This window comes from Ornithodoros turicata, chromosome 1, assembly GCF_037126465.1.
Source record: "Ornithodoros turicata isolate Travis chromosome 1, ASM3712646v1, whole genome shotgun sequence".
NCBI classification, from domain to species: Eukaryota; Metazoa; Arthropoda; class Arachnida; order Ixodida; family Argasidae; genus Ornithodoros; species Ornithodoros turicata.
Window position 1 is genome coordinate 79,702,062 of NC_088201.1, and position 13,126 is coordinate 79,715,187.

General features: G+C 44.8%; 1 protein-coding gene across 1 annotated transcript in view; it reads right to left on the bottom strand.

Moving 5' to 3' along the window:
• LOC135378428 (neprilysin-1-like) overlaps positions 1–13,126 on the bottom strand; it is a 98,432-nt gene that overhangs the window by 58,542 nt on the left and 26,764 nt on the right. The window contains exon 7 of the mRNA XM_064611459.1: positions 12,990–13,120. Within this exon, the coding sequence (XP_064467529.1) occupies positions 12,990–13,120 (131 nt within the window). The remainder of the gene's footprint in view (positions 1–12,989; positions 13,121–13,126) is intronic.

A 13,126-nucleotide genomic window follows, 5' to 3' on the forward strand; every position in this document is an offset into this window, starting at 1 on the left:
CCTCCAGCTCGCCCAGCTGACAATACCATACCACATACCTGCAGCGGGAGCTTCCGCCATGTTAGCGAAAGCGAAGAGTGGGAACCGGAAGCACAAACCACATGCCACGTGACGGGGGAGTTGCAGTCAAATCTGACGATATTGGCGGAGCAATCGGCGTTGCTCCATGCCACAGTAAACTTTTTTACACTTTTTTGGTGTAAATGCCTTGTCCCATGGCGCACAACTTTTTGGTGTGGCCTTTACACCCGAATCAAGGGAGTTGTCTAAAACACACTTTAATTAGGTGTATTCTTCATAAAACACTCTTATAATGGGTGTTTAAAAACAAAAACACTGTTAAAAGGTAGTATTCTATTGAAAACACCTTTCAGGATGGAGTTGTTTTGTGGCAAATATACTCCCGCACAAATGGCTAGTGTAATGCAAGCTCCCACGGCAGCATACGGAGACATACAGTTCGACGTTCTTGCGTCTGTGGCAATAACCACCCTGAACACGGCAGACTTCCAGCAGGGGTTCCATCCTACAACCTAACCCGGAGCGCAATGCGTCACAGGCACACCCGGTTAGGTACCATAGGCGTGAGTGCCGAAGCTTGAGGAGACTTGGGCACCCTCGATAGCCTCTATTGCCGTACTGGGTGGATCATATACTGAAATACAATTTGTTGAGGGCATGTTCGTTAAGTGCAGCAGCGCGGAAAACGTCTGCAACGGTGACGGGAATTCGTCTTTGAACTTAAAACGTACGCCTACAACGAGTCAAGGATAACATCTAAATTCCTGACATCCTTCCCTGTCAAATACTGTGTTTTTAACTCAAGTTATCGTTTTTAATGCCATTAACTGCTGAGTGCAGCTGTGAAACCAGTATATTTTTCTTTGACGAATTAAAACACAATTTTCAACACCATATTCCCAGTTCAAATGGGGTGTCAAAAAGGTGTATAGGACGTGAACGCCTCTTTCAACACCTCACTTTACACCCTTAGTGGTCGTCATGGGATAAAACGTGGTGTATGTCGATACCTTTAGTAATGCTCTTTTTACACTATTTGCCATAGTTTGCGGGACACAAAAGGGTGTTTTTATAAGAATACGCCTGTTTTGAGCGAATAAAGGTGTAAAATGATATGCTGTGATGCATGGAGCGACCTTGGCCCCAATGCCACGCGATGCTCGGACTCTGCTAGCAACCTGCCAACAGAACGTAACTGCTCCAGACAGAGCAGCCAGACTGGTTGTGGAAGTGCTGCCAATCAGCCGTTAAGAATTCAACATGGGTCGTCTGCTGTCGTCTGCAGGCTGCCTAGCTTACTGCACCGCTATAAAACACCAGGCCAATATACCGATACACCTTTCCCTTTACACCACTGATATACCTTTTGGTACATTACTGTAGACCGTTGTATAGGCAGTTGTTGGATTTAGTTGTAAAATTTGTAACATTAAGTGCATTTTTTCTTACAACTAATTCACTTTGTGCTCTAGCAAAGTTGACATCGAAGCAATCCTCACCCCGACGTGGTGGCCGTTAGGGATAGCAAGACGAACGGTGCTCATTGGTCACTCATCCGGGCGGCGGCGGCGCTTGCTGGCGCACGGGTCGGAATGCGAAAGACAACTGCTTTCAAGTGAACCGGAGACTGTGTTGTGCTTTTCCGTTTTGCCATGGTGGATTGGAATTCTACCAAGGGCAGTGCTGTCTGGGTTTTCCCTAGGTTTTCCGAAGACTTTCCACACGAATGTCGGCACAGTTCCCCATGAGGTCGACCCAGGACGCATACAAACATCCTGTCCCCCACTCCTCCTGGCTGTCTTCTCTCCGTGTGTCCATATCTGTACGCCGCTCATGGCCACAGTTGCTTCGCGGCGCAAAAAGTGCTCAAGGTATCTGTTGTTTGCACGCATACGTGATGCTTGTTTCAGATAGCTAAATATTTATACAGGGTGTTTCAAAAAACGTGTCATTCGGAAAAAAACGGGGCGACGAAAAAATACGGGGTAAACGGCATTTGTGTGGCAACTGAATTTGCCAGCTTGCAAAAATATTTTCATTTTATTTAAATTAAAAGAAATTGAATTTCTTTAATTGAACTCCAAAATTTCCCAAGTCGACCTCACGTTTTTTTTACAGAATTAGAGAGCCTGTAGCGAACTTAGTCAGATCCACCAAGAAATCCGCTCGATATTGCAAAGGGAACTGCCTAAAAAAAGTCCCGAAGTTGAGGCTTTAGAGTTTCGGGTATTCAACAGCGCACCAAATCAGTCGCAAAGATGCGCGGAGGGCAGGACGTGCTCCTGCCCCCATGAAGCTAGAACAGTTTATCGCCGGACCGGCGTGCAGCACAAGACGCGCTGATAACAAGGCGTGTGACATATTCCACCATACCTTGATAAGCGGCAAACAAAAATGATTCCCCCTCTTTTATCCCGCCCTGTTTTTTTTTTCGACCTCCTACCTTTCATGGGGGCAGGAGGATGTCCCCCTCTCCACGAATCTTTGCGTCTGATTTGGTGCGCCGTTGAATACCCGAAACTCTGAAGCCTCAATTTCGGGACTTTTTTGGGGCAGTTCCATTTGCAATATCGAGCGGATTTCTTGGTGGATCTGACTAAGTTCGCTACGGACTCTCTAATTCTGTAAAAAAAACGTTAGGTTGACTTGGGAAATTTTGGAGTTCAATTAAAGAAATTCAATTTATTTTAATTAAAATCAAATGAAAATATTTTTGCAACATGGCAAATTCAGTTGCCACACAAGTGCCGTTTACCTCGTATTTTTCCGTCGCCCCGTTTTTTTATAAAGTCCGAATGACACGTTTTTTGAAACACCCTGTATGATGGGCAAGTGCATATTCCACAAAGAGAAGGATCTGTTCCCCAAAAACTTTATATGTTTAGTATTACGTGAGGACAGACATTGTTTGCTCCTTACTTTCTATTTTAATACAGTCGACCCCCGTTTATCCGGACGGTGCCGTTCCCGGCGAAATCGTCCGGATACCGGATCATCCGGATAAATGAAACGACCGAATAGAAACGTCCTACAGAGCAAGGTTTAATTAAAACACAGAAATCTCGTCAATAACAGCTGTTACCTAGTAGTGTAGGCACTCGATTCCTGCAAACTTTTGCTAGTTGCATAGAGTTGAGCCACGCTGTTGCGCTGCTCGAAGAATGTATGTGCGGACGCAAAGTGTCAATGTCGGAGCCTTGTTTCTCACTGGCGCCATCGGCACCGTCTTGCTGGACATCATTGGAGGCAACAGCAGCAATCACACCGTCATCATCCTTATCAACGTCAACGTAGTCAGAAACCGCAGCATCATGTACGGCAGTCGCAGTGAGCCTCTGCATCAGGGATCGTAGCTCAGGTAGGGGAATGTCTTCATCGGCCAACGGGCCGTAAGCAGCAGGCCCTCGGGTTGGAGTTTTCCCCTCTAGAACCGGACAGTTGCTCGAGATATTTCCAATTGACTGGACTGGTCAACGTGACCCAACGCACACAAATAGAAAAGGGGGTCATCGTGCACGGTTATCTCCCCTACGGAGGAATGTAGGTCCCTGACGTGTGACGGGAATAACCCCAACACAGCGAAAAGGGTGACGAAGCGGGGTCAGCGTCTCCTCTAACTCACGGTAGTCCGGATAACTGAAGCTGGATTACAATAATTTTCGACTTTCGTTCCCTGGAACTCTTGTCCGAGTCCGGAAGCTGAAGTCCGGATAAACGAGAGCAAAATACATGGAGCAGAATCCGTTCCCGTGCCTTTTGTCCGGATACCGCGGGATCCGGATAAATGAAGTCCGGATAAACGGGGGTCGACTGTATTACAATGCTGATGTAATAACTAGGATCTGACTTTTCCGGGTCAAATCAAACGTCTAGCATGAAAATAAAATTCGATAAATAAATAAGTAGGTGGCTGGTTAAAGCCGGGCTTTTTCTGAGTTATTTACCACTTTTGTCATTTATTGTATACATTATGAGAATCCAGTCTGCCACACTTCTGCTACACCGGTTACATTAACTGATACCAGAGGCGTACAGCTATGCATATGTTCCAAACAGCTGAAATAAAATGTTGGGCTTAAAACGCTTGTTTTCTTTAGTGGTTTAACATATACTGATCAAACAGCATAAACGCAGGGCCGGGGACGAAACCCATGATGAAACATGCCTGAGCATGGGCTACACGAAATGGAGTGATATAACATACATGCGAGGGTTTGATGATTTCGAACTGTTCCAAAAGATACCCATCACGAACATTTAATGCAATATTGTTTTGTGACCACTTGCCTGCTTGATTCCCTTCACCCTTCAGTTACGGACTAGTCGAATCTCCTGCCTTCGACATCTGTTGAGCGCAACACACCTTTTCCATCTTATATGAAGTTACGAAGGGAAAGTACGAGACCTCTTCCTGACACACCCATTATAAATGCTTAATTCATTCATGCACGTTTCTTGTGTACAACTGTGTGCTTATCAATAATAAAAGGAACATCACCGGACAAACACCAGTCATACAAACAGATGAAGTGACTCAAACAGAAAAAGACATCCAAAAGCACAGTGCCTGCGCATTCTTGAGCTCAAATAATAACCAAGCAAGCTTTCAAAACCTTCCGTCATTGCAAAGTGAAGAACATATCTGGTTCGCTGCTATGGGATGATTAATTTTAAAATGTGTTAAGTGTGTACCGGTCAGTTTGCAGAATTGAAGTTTGTCAAAGGGTTGCACAAGAGATATCTAAGTGCTGTCATAGCGCAATATCAGAATAGCCATGAAACAAATGTAGCAGCAGTGAAGAGTTAATGATAATAAGCACATGGCAGTATGTACAAGCATGTCATAATATGAACTTTCGTTCATTGCACAGATGTCTCTGTGGGACCTACTCCTAACGGCATTTGTAGGCACAACGCCGATTCCTCTTTGAGTTTTGGATTGAGAATCATTATGATGGTTTCTTCCGAAAGAGGGGACAGCAGCTTTGGAAGTAGTCCTAAAAAATGATATATTTAGGGCTGTATTTTACACGCTTTACGCTCATTTGCAGAATCCATGTTCTGATTGATCTCTTCAATGCAACACAATGAAAAGTTTGCTCGTTACTGTGCTGCCATTATCGTTAAGATTGAAGCTATGCTTCACTTGCCACATGTTTGGTGTACCGTCGACAACTGCAGAGTGATTTGTGGTCATTAACCTTAACACAGATGCATACTCCATGCTGGTCATATCTGTAGCCATTGCAATTGAGGCAAACCTCGCCCAGACATTGCCAGTCGCTTGTAAAAGTAATGGAAGTAATGGTTGATTCCAGTCCCTACCATTGGACCCACAGCTCTCTTCTGCACACAATAAAAACATGGGTTGGAAGGTTGCTTGGTCATTATTGGGGCTCAAGAATGCCAGCACTGCGCTCTTGGATGTCTTTTTCTGTTTGAGTCACTTCACCTGTTTGCGTGACTGGTGCTATAGTACAGTGATGTTCCTCTTATTCATGAGAACACAATTGCAAACACAGTTGGATTTTTTGGTTTAGCCAATTGTTCCGTATGCATTGCGTCAGGTGGACATGATCCTCAACATACAGAGAACAGAGGTAGCCCTGGATTGACTGTGGGTAGACAAGTGTTGCTGTTGCGGGCTTTCGAAAAAGTATTCCGGTTTATTGAGGTGTTGTCTGTAATGACAGCAATTGCTTTTAGACCTGTGTATTACTTTTGACGATACATGTTGTAGGGTACCAGGGGAGACAATAAAGAAGCCAAGAAACGGGGCACGAGCCTCACTCGGTTCGTAACCAGGCAACAGTGTACTTGCTCTATTCTTACACATGTCACTCAATTTCGTGCAGCCCATGCTCAGGCTTGTTTCATCATTGATTTAGTCCACTAGCTAGCCTGTTTTTATGCTGTTTGGTCAGTATATGTTATACCACTAAAGCTAAACAACAAACGCTTTAAGCCCAACATTTTATTTCCGCTGAATGGAATGTATGTATGGCTGCACGTCCCTGACATCAAATGATATCAATTAATGTGACAGGTGTAGCAGAAGTGCGGCGGTTTCTAATAATGGTTTCCAATGCATACAATAAATGAGAAAAGTTTGAAATAACTTAAAATGGTGAAATAGCGACTTTAACCATCCACAGATCAAAATCTTTTGTTACGGTAGACGTTTCGTTTGACGCGAAAAATTCAGATCCTAGTTACCACAGGAGCATTCTAACATTAAAGGGGCACTAACATGCAAAAACAAGTTCACTTCAAATTACGTTACACGCTATGCTAATTTCGTACTTGTTATCATAATTCAAAACTTTGATTCCGTTACGGAGCAACAACCGAAATTATATCTTTGCTTTCTTGCTTTGACAATAAGCAGTGAACGTCGTTTCAGCTCATGCATCGGTGTTTTTAGTCCATGCTGCGCGTGCCACGCCATGGAGCAGTCCCGGAGAAAAACATAGTGCGCGTTGCGAAGCGGACTCGCGTCGCTTTCTGAAGGACGTGAAGATAAATGTTGTCAGTCGAACACTCGGGAGAACTGTTGTGGGCTGCAATTCAGTGAATCGGTATTGAAAATGCAGCAGTGCGCATCATGCCGCGCATAATCAGAACACTACGATCGGGCCCGTCCCAAATCCACACGCTTACGATAGGTATGCGCGCGCTTTTCCTGCTGCCTCATTGGATACCGCCAATCTTTGCCTCCTGGGGATCCCATTCGTTGCCGCCAAAGACGACTCTGTTTTCATTGCGTTTCTCTTCTACAAGGTAGCGCTGTGTGAACTGATTTTCCTTGCATTATACTAATTGAAACACGGACTTTCATTGGAGAGCAAGTTGTTTTTGCATTTTAGTGCCCCTTTAAGATAGAAAGTATGGGGCAAACAATGTCTGCTGATATGCCATAATACTCAACAATACATATACAGGGTGTCCCAGAAAACGTGTCATTGAATTATAATAAAAAAACTACACCACCTACAGCCATGCGGTCAATGGCATTTGTTCCTACTGGGTTTTTGCCACCTCCTCATGTGAATGTCGTGTAACGTAAGTTTAATTATGTAAATTTTTGCGAGCTTAAGTCGGAAATTTGCCTAGTAAAGGTCACTTTTTTTACCCCACCAAAGTGAAGAGCGTGTCTAATTTAATCAAATTAATGATAATTTACAGGGATACCCAGGCGCTATCCCATCGGAAAAAATAGCCGAACATCATGCTCTACGTAGGTCGCACAGAATAGCGCACGATGAATTTTTCAGCGCAATCTTTGTCAGTACGACGAAAGGAGGTTGGAAACCCAGCCCTCCCCGACGTCGCAGAAAGCGATAAAACAGGCATGACTTATCACGTCCGACTTTCGCTGGGATAATGCTTTCCTTCTCCGAATTTTAGGAACTGTTACTTTTTCTATTATCACTCTGTGGGTTGGCTTCGGAACCTCCTTTCGTCGCACTGCGAGCGATTGCGCTCAAAAAGTCATCGCGCGCTATGGTCCGGTGCTCCGAAAAGCATGATATTCGGCTATTTTTTCCGATGGGATAGCTCGTGAATATCACTGTGAATTGTCATGAATTTGAGTGAATTCGGCCCGCTCTTCATATTGGTGGGGTAAAAAAGTGACCTTTACTTGGAAAATTTCCGAGTTCAGTTCGCAAATATTTACATAATTAAACTTGGAGTACATGACATTCACATTAGGAGGTGGCAAAAACCTAATAAGAACAAATGCTGTTGACCGCATGATTCTAGGTGGCGTAGTTTTTTTATTATAATTCAATGACACGTTTTCTGGGACACCCTGTAGAGTTTGCGGGCAACAGAGCTTTCTGTTCGCTGAATACGCAATTGTTCGTCATATAAACATCTAGATCTGAAACAAGCGGCACGTGTGCGTGCAAGCAACCGATACGTTGAGTACTGCGGAAGGAAACGATAAGTTGAAACTCCGCAGTACCATTATAACAATTTAATTATCTAGTCCTGTGCCTCACCCACCAACATCATACCCACTCATCTAGCAAAGGAAACTAGCCACAAAAGCAAAACTGAATGACACAACACAATGTGCAATTCACTCGATAGGAGATGTCCTTGGTATTCCGACCCGTACGCCAGGAGGCGCCGTCGCCCGGATGAGCGACCAATGAGCGCCGTTGGTCTTGCTGTCCCTTACGCCCCCCTTCTCCCCCCGCTAGCGTCCGATGGTTTTTTTGTTGCATGGAGGTCCTGCCAGCGAGCAACTGATGGCGGAACGCACACGGCAGTATGCCGCGCTAACTTTTTCGCAAAAAATTCGCTCCATCGAGGTTGGCCTTAAAGGAGCACTGAGGTGACTCCCAACACGCTTCTCGTTTTTTGTTGCAGGGCGTTGTCCAACGAATAAAATGAGATCCTGCGAAAGAACGATGAGCGTAGGTGACCTACAGAGCGAGGGCTCTGTTCCGCACAACTTTGACAAATCCTTCTTCTCGTGGAAAGAGCGCATCGCAGAACGAGAGGACGTCGTGACATAAACTGCTCCCCTCATGTGAGAAGTGACGTACAGTGGCGCAGCATGTATCAGCAGCGCGTGAACTGCAAAGGACAAACAAACAAGGCACGGAGTCTGCACTACGGCGCGACACCATCGTGTCGGCCGTCCGCAACTTCTTTCTTTGACTTTTTTTTTCTTTGTAAACTCGATGGCACAACTATAACGCACCGCAGAACGAAAATATTTCGCATGGTGACACCTGGTGGATAGCTTTACAGACGAAGCAGGATTTCAAACGATGTTTTGTTTTGTTTATGTTATGTTTTGTTTTCAATCTCTTGTGACCGGTGATATCCCCAGTGACTGGCTTGTGGGGAAGATCATTCCAGTGTATAAATCCGGAGACAAGCACAGCCCATCTAACTACAGGCCAATATCTGTTACTTCCATTCCTTGCAAATTTTTGGAGCATATTATCGTCAAGCACATGACAAGCTTTCTTGAGGCGAATGAGTTTTTCTACACTTTTCAGCATGGTTTCCGTAGAGGATATTCGTGTGAGACGCAACTGGCAGGTCTAACCCATGACATACTTTCCATTCTTGACACTGGGGGTCAGGTGGATGCGGTATTCCTTGATTTCGCGAAAGCGTTCGACAGGGTGCCACATCATCGCCTTCTTGAGAAACTTTCTCGTCTTAATATCGATCCGTCTGTTCTCATCTGAATCCGCAGCTTTCTCGCGAACCAAAAGCAATTTGTCTCCGCCAATGGCGTTTCATTTTCTCTAGCGATCGTTACATCCTGAATTCCCCAGGGATCAGTTATGGGTCCCTTACTTTCCCTAATCTTTATTAATGACCTCCCAGTTGGTTTATTTTCTCGAGTTCGACTCTTCGCCGATGATTGTGTCGTTTATTGTTCAGTTCGTAACAGCTTTGAGTATCAAATTCTTCAGTCTGACTTAGATAAAATATCTGAGTGGTGCAATACCTGGCAGATGCCAATTAATATCAACAAAAGTAAGGTCATGACCTTCTCTCGCACACTGTCTTCAGGGCATGCGTTTACATATCTTCTGGGTCGTTATGAAATAGAACGTGTTTCCTCTTACAAGTAGCTTGGCCTTCATCTGTCTTGTAATTTGTCATGGTCAGAACACTTATCTCATATCATTTCCAGCGCCAACCGATCTCTAGGATTCATACGTCGCAATCTTCGCTTCAGCCCACTGTCAGTAAGAAAACTTGCTTATACCACTCTTATCAGGCCTAAGCTTGAGTACGCCTCTCCAATATTGGATCCATACCAATCACATATGCGCATGCTCTCGAAGCAGTACAGAATCGAGCTGTCCGCTTCATTTATAACGAGTTCAGTTCCCAGAATAGTATATCCAGCATGAAAACTCAGCTTTCTATCATTAATCTCAGCAGGCGTCGAATGGTTTCCAGTCTGTGCCTATTTCATAAGATTTTTCATAACCACATGTTACACTCAGAGCTACTGTTGAGAGCATCATTTATTTCTCCCAGGGTGGATCATTTCTACAAGGTAGGGATGACTCACTGCAACCACGATTTCTTTCTCTACTCATTTTGCCCTCGGGCGGCTAAGGCCTAGAATGCTCTTCCCCAGTCCATTGTTGATCTCCGTGACCCTCAGGATTTTAAAGCTGCAGTAAGCCGATTTGTTGATGGCTAGTTGCCCTTGTGCATCTTGTATGACGAATTTCCTCAGTGTACCACTGAGAACGGGAGCGCAAGTGTTATCTTGTATTACTGTTACCAAGTTAATATTCTTATAATCTTTGTGTGTTGACCATTACAATTCGTGTCTCGTTCTGCTTGCTCCTTTTCTTTACTTGCGCACCTGTGGTGCCGTTCCCTCCTCCGTTATGTAGTACCCTTTGGGTCTTTAACGTATGGCCAAATAAATAAAATAAAATAAAAATAATAATGACACCTCATTGTCCCTTTAAGGAGATCTAATTTGGCGCGTGCTTTCCTTCAGTACAGGAGCCCGCCTTCGTATCATGCGAACGGGCCAGGCTCGTCCGTTTTGGAAGATGACACGCGTATATCTGCTCATAAATATACGAGACGTTAGTGGTATCAAGAGAGCGCATGGATATTTCTAGGGCTGTGCGAACTGTAATTGTCAAGCGCAAGTCAATACGAAGCGATTAGCGAAAGGGACGGTCGCGTCCGGAAACCCACCTATGAAACAGATACTTCTAAGTTCGGCATCGGCCAACAATCTACCAGGCAATTTTTTTTCGTCGGAAAAGTGCTTAGATATTAAATAAACAAGTTTAAAAAATCAGCGCTGCTTCTGCAGCCACAGAAGCTCCGACGGCGTGACGTCACTAGCTAACGGGAGAGGGAGAACGTAGGCGCTCAGAGGAGGAAAAGCGCCATCCAGACGCCCCGTACTCGTATGAGACCGCTCGCACGGCTGCGGTATTCCTTTTCTCAAGGTCGCGCCCTCATTGGTTCTTAGGGAGTGACTTTTTCTCGTTTTTTTAGAGAGTGAAATGCGGAATACTCTCAACATCTGGCGTATGCTCTTGTCACGTATTCCGTCGAACAGCAGTCAAACTACGCCACTGTTTCGCGCGGGATTTTCGATACTGTAGTCAATGGTCTAGGAGGAATAAAATGACACTACAGTTTCGAAATCGAGTGGAACGTATGCGACGGTCGCTTTAAGCAACCGAATGAAATACGAAGCCAATAATTAAGTATCCGACGCGAATACGAAGCGAGTAGTTATAGGTACAGTCGGACCTCGTTTTATGAACCCTCGATATACGAATTCCCTCAACTTACGAACGGCTCCACAGGGAACCAAACTTTTTCCGTGTATTTTGACCTCGTTTTACGAACCCTCGATATCCGAACTATAAACGGATTATTAGGGAACGCACCCAAAGTAGCCAAGCCATTCTGACCTCGATATACAAACGGGCGTTATGAACGTACAGAGGACAGGCCAATGGACAGGAGGATAATGAAAGTTCCACAGTACATGCTGCCAAGGTCAAACGTACAATGTTCCAACGTCGCTACGTTCCACAAACATGATTCACCATTTCCTGAAAGAATAATTCGGACGTTTACAGCCGAACGGTTGTGAGTTTGGACCAGGTCTCCGAGATGGAAACCTCTTGCAGTTCCAAGAGAAGGCGTTCAGTACGTCCTGACAGCCGGTGACAAGCGTGATGTTTGCCGTTGGAAACAGTCTCATCCGCGCGCGATACGGTACTTTGAGGACCGGGTGGATGAGTCAAGTGTCAGACTTCTGTCATCTCTTCTAAACAGGATAGACCCTGCAGAAAGTATGGTGCAAGGCACAATTACGCAGTATTTTCAAAAATAAGAAATATTTTTAATAAAATTAATAAATCATTAATAAAAAAATAAAACTTATTCAAATCAATGTGCCGTGTTTTTGTGAGGTATTTGTGCACTGCGCACCTCGGACCTCGATTTACGAATACCTCAATTTACGAACGATTTTCTGAGAAACGAAGGGTGTTCGTAAAGCGAGGTTTGACTGTATAACGAAACCGAGCGTAAGTGCAGCGCATGTACTAATACACAGCACATAAAGGGTGTCCCAACTAACTATTGAATTTTATTGGAAGACAAGGGAGTCAATATTTTGTGCATTTACAATAAGTAGCTATATATTCGTGGGTAAGTGGATTAGCTTATTGCTGCTTCGTCCTCATTAAATTGGACTAATGCACTTTTCAACAATGAAGGATAGAAGTTCGGCATTCATGGTGTTGCTGTTTTCAGAACAATGATTGAGGCAATATAACGCGAAGAAATGGCGACGGGAAAACGGCGTCGCTCCCCAGAAATGCACTCATCCCATGCCCTTAAAGGGACGGCAGCAGCCGTTCCAGTCAGTTTTGAAACTAGGGTGTCCGTTTATTCCTCGTTGACCGCTGATCACGGTAACGAAAATCCCACGCGAAATAGTCAAGCAGTTTGACTGCTATTCGATGGAATACATGACAAGAGCAAACTCTGGATGTTCAGAGTATGCCGGAATTCCCTCTCTGGAAAAAGGCGAAACCATCCGTCATTCCCTACAGCACCATTCAGTGCACGGCCTTGAGAAAAGGGATGCCGCGGAGGTGCGGGCGTCTGGACGGCAACTTTCTTTTCTGACTGCGGCCCTCTCACTCCTCCTGTTACGGATTGACGTCACGCTGATCGCATTTTCGCCGGAGCCTCGGCAGCTGCGGAAACTGTACTGAGCTTTAAAATTTGTTAACTTAATATCTAAGCACTTTCCCTACACACACACAAGACGAAAAGATTAGCCAAGTAGATTGTCGGCTGATTGTCGACCACGATAGTGGGATCCTATTTCGTATTATCGCGCAAGCGTCTTCTTATGGCTGAGTGCTACAGTATTACCCTATGAGCTGTATGGAATGAAATAGCTGGCTGAATTGTCTCACCTGTTCACAGTCTCGAGGAAGTCCAATACTGATTCGTAGTAGCCCATTTCCCACACAACAACCGGTTCATTGCCATCAATAGTTTTGTTGACATTCTTGAAAACATCCGTGAAGAACTCCAACCATGGAAACTGAAT